Raw genomic sequence first — 12435 nt, 5'->3', positions numbered from 1 at the left:
TAAAATAAAAATTTTCCACACTCTTTTTTAGTTACTATGTGGTTTCATTTTTTGTTGCTGTTGAAATATTTCCCTATCTGGAATTTATTTAGGTGTGAAGTTTAGTTAGGGAGCCACCTTAATTTTTTTCAGAGGGCTAGTCAGCTGTCCCAATACTGTTTTTTGGATAACTTACCATTTCTCTTCCAGTTGAAATGCACCTTTATCAAATATTAAAATATGTTTATGGTGTCTCTTGCTATATGGATGTTTTCAGTGTTCACTTAGTCAAATCTGTTACTATTTGACAGGAGTCTTAATTTATTTGAAGAGCTAGTATGTGGAAGAGCGTATAGACTTATTTTGAGTAGTTCCACAGGTTAGAAGCAGGATAAATGGCTGAAAATCACAGTGAGACACCCTTCAGTTCAATATTGCAAGGACCTATCTAAGAATTAAAACAGCTTGTGTGCTGTCTCACAAAATATTTACTTCTCTAAAAATCTGTTAATTTTTATCTCTTGACTTCTGCGTTGGTTTTATGTCATGCCTAAAATGCGCATCCTGTTAACTTTAAAATTGTTTATGTTTTCCTATGTTTTCTCTTCCTATTTTCCTGTAGGTACTACTAAAAATTTTAGACCAGTATAGGCAGAAAGAGTATATAGCTCCCCGTGTTCTTCAGCAAGCATTCAACTATCTCAACCAAGGCGTTGTTCATTCTGTAACCTGGAAGCAGATGAAGCCGCACATACAGGTTAGTGTCAGGGAGCAGCTCTCGGAAATCATTCTCTGGTTAAATTTTCTGGACAGGGTAAGTGTTAACTAATCCCATATTTTATATTTAATATGTTTTTGTTTCCATTAATAATTTCGAATGAATGCAGTCTTATATCTGATATGAAGGACCTGGAAATTTAAGTATTTGAGAAGAGTGAAGTTTTCAAGCTGTGTGAATTGGAAGACTTGGATTTAGTTAATCTTGCTTGGAATCTTATTTAGCCTCTGTTTCTCCTCTGTTAGGTCAGATAATATTTTTCTCCCCTTCTTACCTAAAGGTTGCTAGGATCAAATGAGGTATTTTGTATGATAGCATTTTGAAAACAGTCCCCAGGGCTCTACTAAGTTAGTGTTATTTTGCAGGAAATGCAGCCTGATACATGACGATTTTCTTTTGTGGGTATGAGCAGACAAGGTTTTTATTTCTTTTTGGATTGTTAAATACTATAAAAGAGTTAAAAGTTTTCAGTTTTTATATCAATTGTGTACTTAAAGGTAGAATCAGCATTTTATTAAAGAATAAATCAGAATGAAAAATTATGGACCATTAATAAATAAATTAATATTTACATACAGATAATTTTGGGTAATTCAAAGATGTTAGGAACGGAATTTTTTCCTCTCAAACTATGAATTCTTAAATTCTGTAATCTCTAAGATGGTATCTAAAAAGTAAAGCAATTCTTTTACTTTGTCTTTGGTGTCTAGGATAGAATTTGTTTAGTGTTATCTTATTATAGGTCTTACAGATATTAGATCTTTTGCATTGTTTTCTGTGGACATTTTAATAATGTTTGCCTAATTCCCTTGATCAAATAGTGATTGGTTCTTTGCAATTAATAAAGATACAGATTTCATTTTATTTTACTGTGTGCCTGTAAAGTAAGGGTGAACTGTGATAGCATTTTTTTCTACTTGATGCCTTTGGCCTTATTTTTACATGGCTGTAATGTAGGAGTAAGAAAACTCTGATTTTTAGGCTGAATTTTTTTCTCTTAGAATTACTTAATTTGGAAGAAGTGATAAGAGATAATTTTGTTCTTACATATGTAATTGTTAGAGCACGGAAGGGCTTGGTAGAGCATTAGCGGCAGTGAACATAGAGGCTGTTAGATGTGATTTTTTTTTCCCCCCACTGAAGCCTGCGCTTGTAGGGTAGGAAATTAAGTTGTTGAAAATGGAAAAAGAAGAAAATGTTAATGTTGTTGAAATATTGACATTTAGGATCAAAATGGAAATGTAAAAATGTTCACAATAAGTAATATAATAGTAAATATAACCTTGGTTTGATATTTATTTCTCTTAAAGAATCAAGGTATGTTTAGGTATGTTTAATATTGATAGTAAAACTTTTATCCCCGCTCTTGCTTCAAAGAATAGCATTCATCTCTTTCTCTGTACCTTTAATCAATTGTGGTTTAAAAACAATCTTATGGGCTTCCCTGGTGGCGCAGTGGTTGAGAGTCCGCCTGCCGATGCAGGGGACACGGGTTCGTGCCCTGGTCTGGGAAGATCCCACATGCCACGGAGCGGCTGGGCCCGTGAGCCATGGCCGCTGAGCCTGCGCGTCCGGAGCCTGTGCTCCGCAGCGGGAGAGGCCCACGTACCACAAAAAACAAAAACAAAAAACAATCTTATGTTTAACTTCTTCTGCCCCCACCTCTACCCCTTACCCCCAAGGCTTTTGCTTTCCTTCTTTCACTTTAGCCAACGCAAACTTGACAGAAAGATTAATATAACAGTTTGGAAAACTAACTTCAGGAAGGCTTTCATTATTTGTGTTCCCCAAATGTGAATAGTCTATACCCATTTGTTGTTTTGTTTTTTTCTCTTGTTAGAATATCTCTGAAGATGTGATTTTTTCTGTGATGTGTTATAAAGATGAAGATGAAGAGCTGTGGCAGGAAGATCCATATGAGTATATAAGGATGAAATTTGGTAATGGAGATGATTTTAGTCCTCATCAGTTCCTGGCTCCGTAAAGTAATAGAACTAAATTTATACTTTTAAGCAGATTTTACTACTTTGTTAAATTCCCAGAGTTCTGCTTTTCACGATAAACTCTGAAACTCGTGAGAGTTTGATGTTCTGTTGAACCGATGGACTTGAGATGAAAAGCTGCTTTATTTGTCCATCCCTCTCATGGGTGCTGAAGCAGTCATGGAACCATCTATGTATAACTCTTTCTGTTGTGATGCTGATCTGCAGGGACCATTCCTTTCTGTGCCTTTTGGGATACCTATTTGTAGATTGGGTTGTTCTCAGTCTGGGAGATCCTTTGCATTTCTGCATATTTTAGGAGCACCCCAATTTAGTTTGCATCCTTAACCTAGGGACTGAGTATTCCACAGGGGAATGAGATTACTTCTGATGACCTCACTGTGTGGCCCAGTTCTCTGTGGATCCTTTTAGCCTTGGATCTTCCAGGAAGCTGTTGAATTGTGTAGGTTGCCTCAGTTCATTCCCTTTTGTCACCAGTTTGAATTAAGCACTTCCCGGAGTACTCAGGCACTTAGCATAGGAAGATGTTATTTGTGTACCTCTGTTCCTCCCATGGTGAAGAAGCTATCTGAGGGCAGGGACTTTATCTTACTTGCTTTATTTTGTATTCTCCATCCCTTCTACACCCCTACATTCCTCTGCAAGTTCTTGGCCCTAGTCTGCCTTCAGTGAATGTTGAAACAAATAATTGATAAGACTCGCACTGCCCAAGGCATGCTGAAGGTACTGTGACCACAGTGCTTTCCCCTTGTCGGGCCATATGTCTCTAGTTACTTGAGTTAAGCCTACTAATATAGATGCTAGATTATTGGGCTATGTTGTTTTCACAGTGCTTTGTGTTTAGATTCTTTGATTCAGTAAGTGAGGAAGCGCCTCTTTCCTTTGGAGACAAAGTACAGGAAAAGCAAGTGAATGAGAAACAATATTTACCACTGCTTTATCCTTCCATTCTATCATTTCTATTTGAAAATCATTGTACATATGCATGATTTATTAATTCCCCTTCCTAATGCTTTTGTTTGCCTAGTTTGCTTTGACAGAGCAGAATGATTAACTGGTCTTTCTTCTGTCTTTTTTAAGGCATTTTTTTAGTGTCTAGCTTTTCTATGTTACCTGTTTTATAATGTGCAGTGTATTTGTTTAACTTTCAGAAGGCTACCATTATTTTACTTATTCTTCATATCAAATAAGAAAGTATCTCAGTTTTTAGAAAATATAATAGTTAAGAGCTGTGTGTGTTGATTGATAGAATTTACATTTTATTGATTAAGAGAGAATATGGATAATTCAAGACTAGCTAAAGTGCCTTTTTTCCTTAATCATTTCCTTCTGTAGAATGCAGTGGGTATTACTTAATATGTGTATTTTACTTTTAGATAACTACTGGGGAGAACAATTACGTTATTAGTTCTCTTTTTATATTTTTGTCATGTGCAGTTATTTATATTAACAAAATACCCCTGTCTAAATGTATTGACTGATATTAATAATGGTGTTTTTAGATTTGGTAAAAACTGAAGGAGCTCAGGCTTTGATGTTAAGACAGCCTGGATGTGAATGCTGGCCTGGTTGCTTACTCACTGTGTGACTGTGGGCAAATTACTTAACCTATCTGAGATGGAGTGTTTTCAGCTATAATATCTTGTGTGTGTATGGGTGTCTCTATGTGTATTATCAGTTTGTTTGTTTCTCTTACTACGTAAGCTCCATGAGAACCATTTTTGTTTGATATTTGTATCCCCAGAGCTTAGAACAGTGCCTGGCACATAGTAATCACTAAATAAATTTTTATTGTTTTTTGATAGAGGTAAAGCATTTTTCCTATCCTCAGTGAAACAGATATGCCTAATATGTATTGTTTGTTTTAATGTGATTATTTAAAAGGACAACCTTTTAAATAACTAAGTATTTTAATAAACATTTGATATTTATTAGAATAAACATATTTAAATATGTGTTTATTTTAATAAATATCAAATAAAATTTAAATATTTAATAAATAACATTTAATTTAAATATTTAATAACTATTTAAAATATTTTAAAAACATTTAAAATAAATATTGTGCATGAGAGCAGTGATGATATATCTTTAGCTTTTTTGTGCTATAAACCAGTGTTATATGTTGACTGTTTTATTTCTTGGTTTTGGAATAGTGGTCAATAAGGTTTAAAATCTATAATAAGTAGTTGTATTTTTGCTAACATGGTTTAAACTTTTAAAATCTTAGATATTTTCGAAGATTATGCTTCTCCCACCACAGCAGCCCAGACTCTCTTATATACTGCTGCAAAGAAAAGAAAAGAGGTATATAGTTATTCTTTCTAAATACAAAACTGAAGGGTGGCCTGTGTTCATTTGACACTCTAATGAATGCCCCTAGTATTTGAAAAATTATGTTAGTAGTTATAATCTGTTACTTTAAAAATATTTTTCTATCCTTGTAAGGGAAAAGGAATATTTTGTTTTCTTACTTATAATTGCTTGATAGCACACAATAAAATGGCTTTATTTTTGAAAATTTGTACATCATATTTAATACAATAGTAAGGCAGTAAAAGTTCATATAGACTAAAATGGTTTCTTCTGTTTCTTTAGGTGTTGCCAAAAATGATGGCATTCTGTTATCAAATCCTAACAGATCCGAACTTTGACCCTAGGAAGAAAGATGGAGCCCTGCATGTGATTGGTTCCCTAGCTGATATTTTATTGAAGGTTAAGCTACTCAAATTTAATTTACTTAATAACACTGTGTAGCAGAGGCAAATGAGAGAATATGAAAGTTATGGATAATTTAAAACTGGTGACTTTCTGCATAATTGAATTGACTAAATATTTTTCTTTCCTTAATTAAAAAAATGACTTTTTTTGATAGTTCCATTTTTATTTATTTATTTATTTATTTTTAACATCTTTATTGATGTATAATTGCTTTACAATGCTGTGTTAGTTTCTGCTGTATAACAAAGTGAATCAGCTATATGTATACATATATCCCCATATCCCCTCCCTCTTGCATCTCCCTCCCACCCTCCTTATCCCACCCCTCTAGGAGGTCACAGAGCCACTGAGCTGATCTCCCTGTGCTATGCGGCTGCTTCCCACTAGCTATCTATTTTATATTTGGTAGTGTATATATGTCAGTGCTACTCTCTCACTTTATCTCAGCTTACCCTTCCCCCTCCCTGTGTCCTCAAGTCCATTCTCTATGTCTGCATCTTTATTCCTGTCCTGGCCCTAGATTCTTCAGAACCATTTTTTTTTTTTTAGATTCCATATATATGTGTTAGCATGTGGTATTTGTTTTTCTCTTTCTGTCTTACGTCACTCTGTATGACAGAATCTAGGTCCATCTACCTCACTACGAATAACTCAATTTCATTTCTTTTTATGGCTGAGTAATATTCCATTGTGTATATGTGCCACATCTTCTTTATCCATTCATCTGTCGATGGACACTTAGGTTGCTTCCATATCCTGGTTATTGTAAATAGTGCTGCAGTGAACATTGTGGTACATGTTTCTTTTTGAATTATGGTTTTCTCAGGGTATATGCCCAGTAGTGGGATTGCTGGGTCATATGGTAGTTCTTAAAAAAAATGACTTTTTAATCATCACTTTTAAAATATGAAAATGTTGCTGTATAAAAAAAAATGATACAAAATGACTTGTGTTATTTATTTCTAGAAAGATCACTCAATATCAAATTATATCTAAAGTACTATTTCTGTCTTGTTTTAAAACATGCAATATGTAGGTAAAATTTTACAAAATTGTAAATAGAAGTATATTGTGTAAGTCAGAACAAACGTATTTTATTAGGAAGTGATTTTTACATATGAAAAAGACATTGGTAAGTTAAACTTCATTTCTGTTTCCTAACAGAAGAGTTTATTCAAGGACCAAATGGAATTATTGTTGCAGAATCACGTATTTCCATTATTATTATCTAACCTGGGATACCTTCGAGCCAGAGTAAGTTTTCCATATTTCCATTATAGTATCTCGAAATCTTCATTTGTAAGTTAATTATTGAACTAAATATTTTTGAATAAGTTGACCTTTTACCACATACTGAGGCGAAATGAAGGCAATTAGAATGTCTTTTATGGTCACATAAGCTGAATAAAGAGCAAACTAGTGAATAAAGGAATTTATAGATTTTAATTCCAGCTGTTTGTTTCCCCTAGCCTCACTTGCTGCATATGCAAAACATTCAGTGAGAGGGATGATGTTACAGCAATGGTACAGTGTAAATTCATAAGCTGATTAGTGTCCAAACACTAATGGAAATTATATTTTGGCTAAAAACTTGATTATGATTTCCAGTATAATAGTTAGATATGCCTTAATAAAATGGAGAAAATAATAATCCATGTAAATTTATTTGTGTTCTAAGTGTATATTATTTATAGAAATAATATATTTTATGGAGAAATAAAAATAGAACTTTAAGAGCCTAGTACTTATTTTTATAACTGTATCAACCCAACAAAATGTCTTGCTAAAACCAATATATGTTAAAATGCCTTGTACACTCTAAAGCATTTTATAAACAGAAGATAATAGTCACTAGGGAAATACTTGTGTGAATGTAGCTTAGCGATGTGGACGGCACACAAGTATTTTTATAAGTAGACTGTTATTTCTGCAGACTCTGTGAATTGTATTTCTCTTGTTAAGTCTTTAGTCATTCAAATTAATTACTGTCAGTTGTGTTTTATGCACATAGAGAATTTTAAAAAATAATATGATTCTGTGGTCTAATAGTTTAAACTTTGGTAATTTATGCAAAGTTAAATTTCTTCGTGTCTTGTGTGAGTGAAAAAATCAAGTTTGTTAAGCCAGTTAGTGTAAGGGAAAATAATATTTCATTCATTTGTTGTTAAGACCAGTAAGTGAATATCAGCATTGGTTGGTTCATAGTGCTTTTGCATATAAATAATAAATAAGTTATGAATCATAATATTTATTAAAAGCATTGACATGATTTCTTTTTTCAGAGACACTTAAATTTGGCTCTGTTTTCTTTTTCCTGTGAATAATGATATTGCATAAAGGTAATTTAGAAGTAATAAAACTGCCTTTATTATAAGAAGTCTGGGAAATCCAGAAGTTAGCAACTAAGGCTAATATGCTTCTCTCCAAAAACAAATAAATAAACAAATAGCACTTGGTAGAATTAATGATATTTTACTTAGTAAGAAGTTCTTATATGTGTGACATTATTACATAATGCCATAATCCTAATAGTTTTCTACTAACTTTTTTCTTGTAACATAGTCCTGTTGGGTACTTCATGCATTCAGTTCTTTGAAATTTCATAATGAGCTCAACCTAAGAAATGCAGTTGATCTAGCAAAGAAGAGCCTGATTGAAGATAAGGAGATGCCTGTCAAGGTTGAAGCTGCCCTTGCTCTTCAGTCATTAATTTCTAACCAGACACAAGGTAAAGACAAAATTTTTAAATTTAAAAAATTTAAAATAAAAACACACCTTTTAGAGGGTGTATTTAATTTATCCTTTTGACATGGTCTTCTCAAGTAGTTTTGTTCACTTCCTACCCTAACAAAGATGAGTCCCTAAGTCTTAAGGTTCAGGGTTTGGATTTTTGAGCTTTTGCCCCCTCAGAATTTTGTAGGAGTTTATTCTTGCCACTTTTAGGAGTGTCTGTTGACTGTGGTTTCCAGAAAAATTTTAGATTAGAAAAGAAGTTGATGATTGGTAGATGGGGAATCAAGAGACCTGGGGGTCTAGTTTTGATTGTGCTACCACCTTGCCATGTAGACCTGGGCAAGGCCCATGATCTGTTAAGACTTAGATGCTGTATGTTTAAATTTAGGGGGATTGGACTAGATGGCTTTAAGATTCCTTTCAACTCTAGGATTCTATGATTCTGCTAGTTCTGAAAGTAGCAAGTAGCATTTCTAGTGAGTGATAACACATATCTCATTTGTTTGTTTAGAAGAATGTTCTGTTCAAAATTCAAATAAACCTTTGAAAGTAAATTCGGCTTTATGAAGAACATGAACCTTTACCTCTATTCAACAGTGTTCCAGTGGAAGGACAGTATTGCATAAGCACATGTGGGGAGAAGGGTGATTAGAGATGGGGTGGGGGAGGGAACAGGCACATCAGTGTTGGGCATAGTCTTTATGTACATGATTTTTTATACTTGTGTCATGATAACATATTCGTGTTTGATAAGTCATGCTGATGACAGAGCACATGTGTAATTAGAATTTCTCAGTGGGTGCTATTGGCATTTTGGGCAGGACAGTTCTTTACTGTGCTGAACTGATTATCCCTATGTTACTCATGGGAAAATTGATACATTGGTGAATATTATTTTGGTACAGGTTTGTAAACTTACTCACTGTGAAGCAAATATGTTATCTAGAAGCTATTACTCTGTGTTATTTACCTTGTGACCAAGTTACTTTCCTTCACCACTTGTCAATGGCTAATTTTTTTACTGAGTTTGTTTTTTATTGCATTAGCTAAGGAATATATGAAGCCACACGTGAGGCCTATTATGCAGGAGCTGTTGCACATTGTTAGAGAGACAGAAAATGATGATGTTACTAATGTTATCCAGAAGATGATATGTGAATACAGTCAAGAGGTAGCCTCAATTGCTGTTGATATGACTCAACACTTGGTAAGACTGGGCAAAGTTTTATGTTAGTTGGTATAAAGGCTTTGAATAATCTAAATAAATTAAACTCCAAAATCTGGAGTTCAGTTTACATGTAATTGAAATGCTAATATAAAAATATTTGCTCTGATAATTCTGACAGTTAATAATTTCTATATATACTTTTAAGTTTTCCTAGATTTTGGATTTATTTATTTAATGACAACCAGAAGTTAATTATTTGCTATCTGATTATAATAGCTAATATATATTCCACTTTAGTGACTAGATAAGGGAAAAATGCCCATGTTTAAAACATGACAGATTCTATCATTGATTCACAAAGTGCATATCTTAAAGTTTGAGCAGTGCTGACATTTGGATGTGTGACACTCCCCCTTTTTTTTTTTTTTTAAAGAATTTATGTATTTATTATTTATTTTTGGCTGTGTTGGGTCTTCATTGCTGCACATGGGCTTTCTCTAGCTGCGGCGAGTGGGGGCTACTCTTTGTTGTGGTGCGCAGGCTTCTCATTGCGGTGGCTTCTCTTGTTGCGGAGCATGGGCTCTAGGTGCGCGGGCTTCAGTAGTTGTGGCACACGGGAACTCAGTAGTTGTGGCTAGGGGGCTCTAGAGTGCAGGCTCAGTAGTTGTGGCGCACGGGCTTAGTTGCTCTGCGGCAGGTGGGGTCTTCCTGGACCAGGGCTCGAACCCATGTCCCCTGCATTGGCAGGTGGATTCTTAACCACTACACCACCAGGGAAGCCCGACACTGCCCTTTTGCTAACTTATAGAGAAGGGCGGGTATAGCAGTACTAATTGTTGAATGTGTTTGCTATTTTCATAGGCTGAGATATTTGGCAAAGTTCTTCAAAGTGATGAATATGAAGAAGTCGAAGACAAAACCGTAATGGCTATGGGAATTTTACATACCATTGATACTATCTTGACAGTTGTAGAAGATCATAAAGAGGTAGGATTTCTTTGTGTTTTATTATGTCATTATAGTAACTGAAATTTATATGATCACTGGTGATGAATTTTAAAGTCTTAACCTTTAAATTGCTATTTATGTTGCTGGATTTTAAAAATTACCCTCAAATTTTAAAGAAAAGTATTAAAATGATTGAAGGGAAATATTACATGTGGTTTTAAAGTATGTAGTATATCTCTTTGTGCTAACCTTAGTTCAGTTCATCACATCTGCTATGTGCCGGGCTAGGTTTAGGGGGATATCAAATTGAATAAGACATGAGCCCTGCTTTTTGGAATCCATAGTCTGGTCTTCTTGGCAGAGAGAGACTGCCATTCAATCATGGTGGCAAATTTTAAATAATGGAACAAAATGCTGATGTAACAGATATCTGAGAATGGAAGGGAAGAAGAGCTTAAAACATCATCTTTCCTAAACTGAGTTCCAGAACAATATTGGGATAAGAATTTGTGCAAACATTTGTTAAGTGCTCTCATATCCGTTAGCTGATAGAATGTTACTATGTCACCCTGCCATACAGTGCGTAATGGTAGTGTCCTTTTGCAGAAGCGGAAAACAAGGTTCAGGTAGTATCAAGAGTCTGAATCATGTTCATAGAGCTAGTAAGTTGTAGATTTGGGGTTGCAGTCAGTTGATACATCCTGATAATATGTCAGTTAATCCCTACCTAAAACCTGCTGCTCTCTTCCCCAAGTATTATATATTATATAGCCTCTACTTGACTGAGATTAGATTTGTGTTCATTACTTCTGTGAGCACGGTTGACTCGTTTGGCAATGATGGCATCTCTCATTTTGTACAGTGGGACTTAGGAAGCAGGTGCTGGTTCTTTAAATAGCATTGTTAAACCCTGTGGCTGTTGACTTATCCTGTGTTTATCACATACCAATGGACGCTTACCAGGTTCTTAAAAATGGTTCAGTTTTCTTCTCCTGGGCAGGGCTTCCTTTGCCCAAAAGGCTTAGTGTGAATTTTTTTTTCCATATTCATTATTGTTTTGTTGTGTCCTTGTTGAAACAGTATGGGCCTATCAGTAAAAGTGAGATTTCCAAGTTAAGTTACATGTATACTTAAGGATTATTCTTTCACTTTATATGTAGAACTTATATTTTAAATTTGAAGAGAACTTAGACATCGCCTTGTCAAGTTTTCCCAAATATGTGTGTGTGGAGGATGGGCAGTAGTAGAATGAGCAGCAGGGTTAGTTTGAAGACAAAACAGCATTTTATCTTTTTGTTTTAATTTTTAAATTCTTGATATTAATTTTATTTTGAATTTCACATAAAGTTAAAGGAGCATGTGACCTTATTGTGATTATCAAGGGAGGCATGGGTTAAAATTGAGATGCACTAATCAAATCCAGCTTCCTTAACCTGCAGATGAAAAAACTTAAAGCCTTCAGCTAAATGGCTTTACCAAGGTCATAGGTAACTAGAGGCAAAACAAGGACTGGAATCTTGGTCTCCTGACTACCAGTCTTATGATTTTGAACTTTGACTTACTAAAAGCAAACTTTGAAAACAAGATTTCCTTAAAAGGAATATTTACACGTGTACAAATACTTAATGTATGAAGAGCAGAATTATAAATCTGGAACAGATGCTTAGTATTTTTATGGCTTAAGCCTTCACATTGAAATCCTAGATATATTAGGAATTAATTTTGGTATAAAATATGAGATAAGGAAGTAATTTAATTTGTAATTTTATTATGAATTTAACTGCCACTTCTATCATGAGTCTACTTTTCAGAATTTCCTGGTTATTCTTGCATGTTTAATTTTTCACGTGAAGTTTAGAATTCTCAATTTCTCTTCTCAGAAAAGTCCTGTTGGTATTTTTATTGGGATAATATTAAAGTTATAGATTAAATTAAGAGTTATGATGAATTTTAAACTAAATGTTTAAAATTTGTCTTTAGGTTACTCAGCAGTTAGAGAATATCTGTCTACGGATCATTGATCTTGTTTTACAGAAACATGTAATTGGTAAGTTCAAACATAGAATAAAAAGGTAAATCGGGACTCTTTAAATTTGATGAAAAAT

At 34.1% G+C, this 12435-nt stretch overlaps 1 protein-coding gene across 1 annotated transcript in view; it reads left to right on the top strand.

Annotated features, from left to right (window-relative positions):
* IPO8 (importin 8) overlaps positions 1–12435 on the top strand; it is a 70118-nt gene that overhangs the window by 24149 nt on the left and 33534 nt on the right. Inside the window, exons 9-17 of the mRNA XM_082666104.1 lie at positions 602–736; positions 2598–2697; positions 4991–5067; positions 5359–5475; positions 6646–6735; positions 8044–8209; positions 9261–9421; positions 10244–10369; positions 12311–12377. Coding sequence (XP_082522230.1) covers positions 602–736; positions 2598–2697; positions 4991–5067; positions 5359–5475; positions 6646–6735; positions 8044–8209; positions 9261–9421; positions 10244–10369; positions 12311–12377 — 1039 coding nt within the window. The remainder of the gene's footprint in view (positions 1–601; positions 737–2597; positions 2698–4990; positions 5068–5358; positions 5476–6645; positions 6736–8043; positions 8210–9260; positions 9422–10243; positions 10370–12310; positions 12378–12435) is intronic.

This window comes from Grampus griseus (assembly GCF_964374135.1).
Source record: "Grampus griseus genome assembly, chromosome: 11".
Lineage (NCBI taxonomy): Eukaryota > Metazoa > Chordata > Mammalia > Artiodactyla > Delphinidae > Grampus > Grampus griseus.
This window is presented reverse-complemented; position numbering and strand designations above follow the sequence as displayed.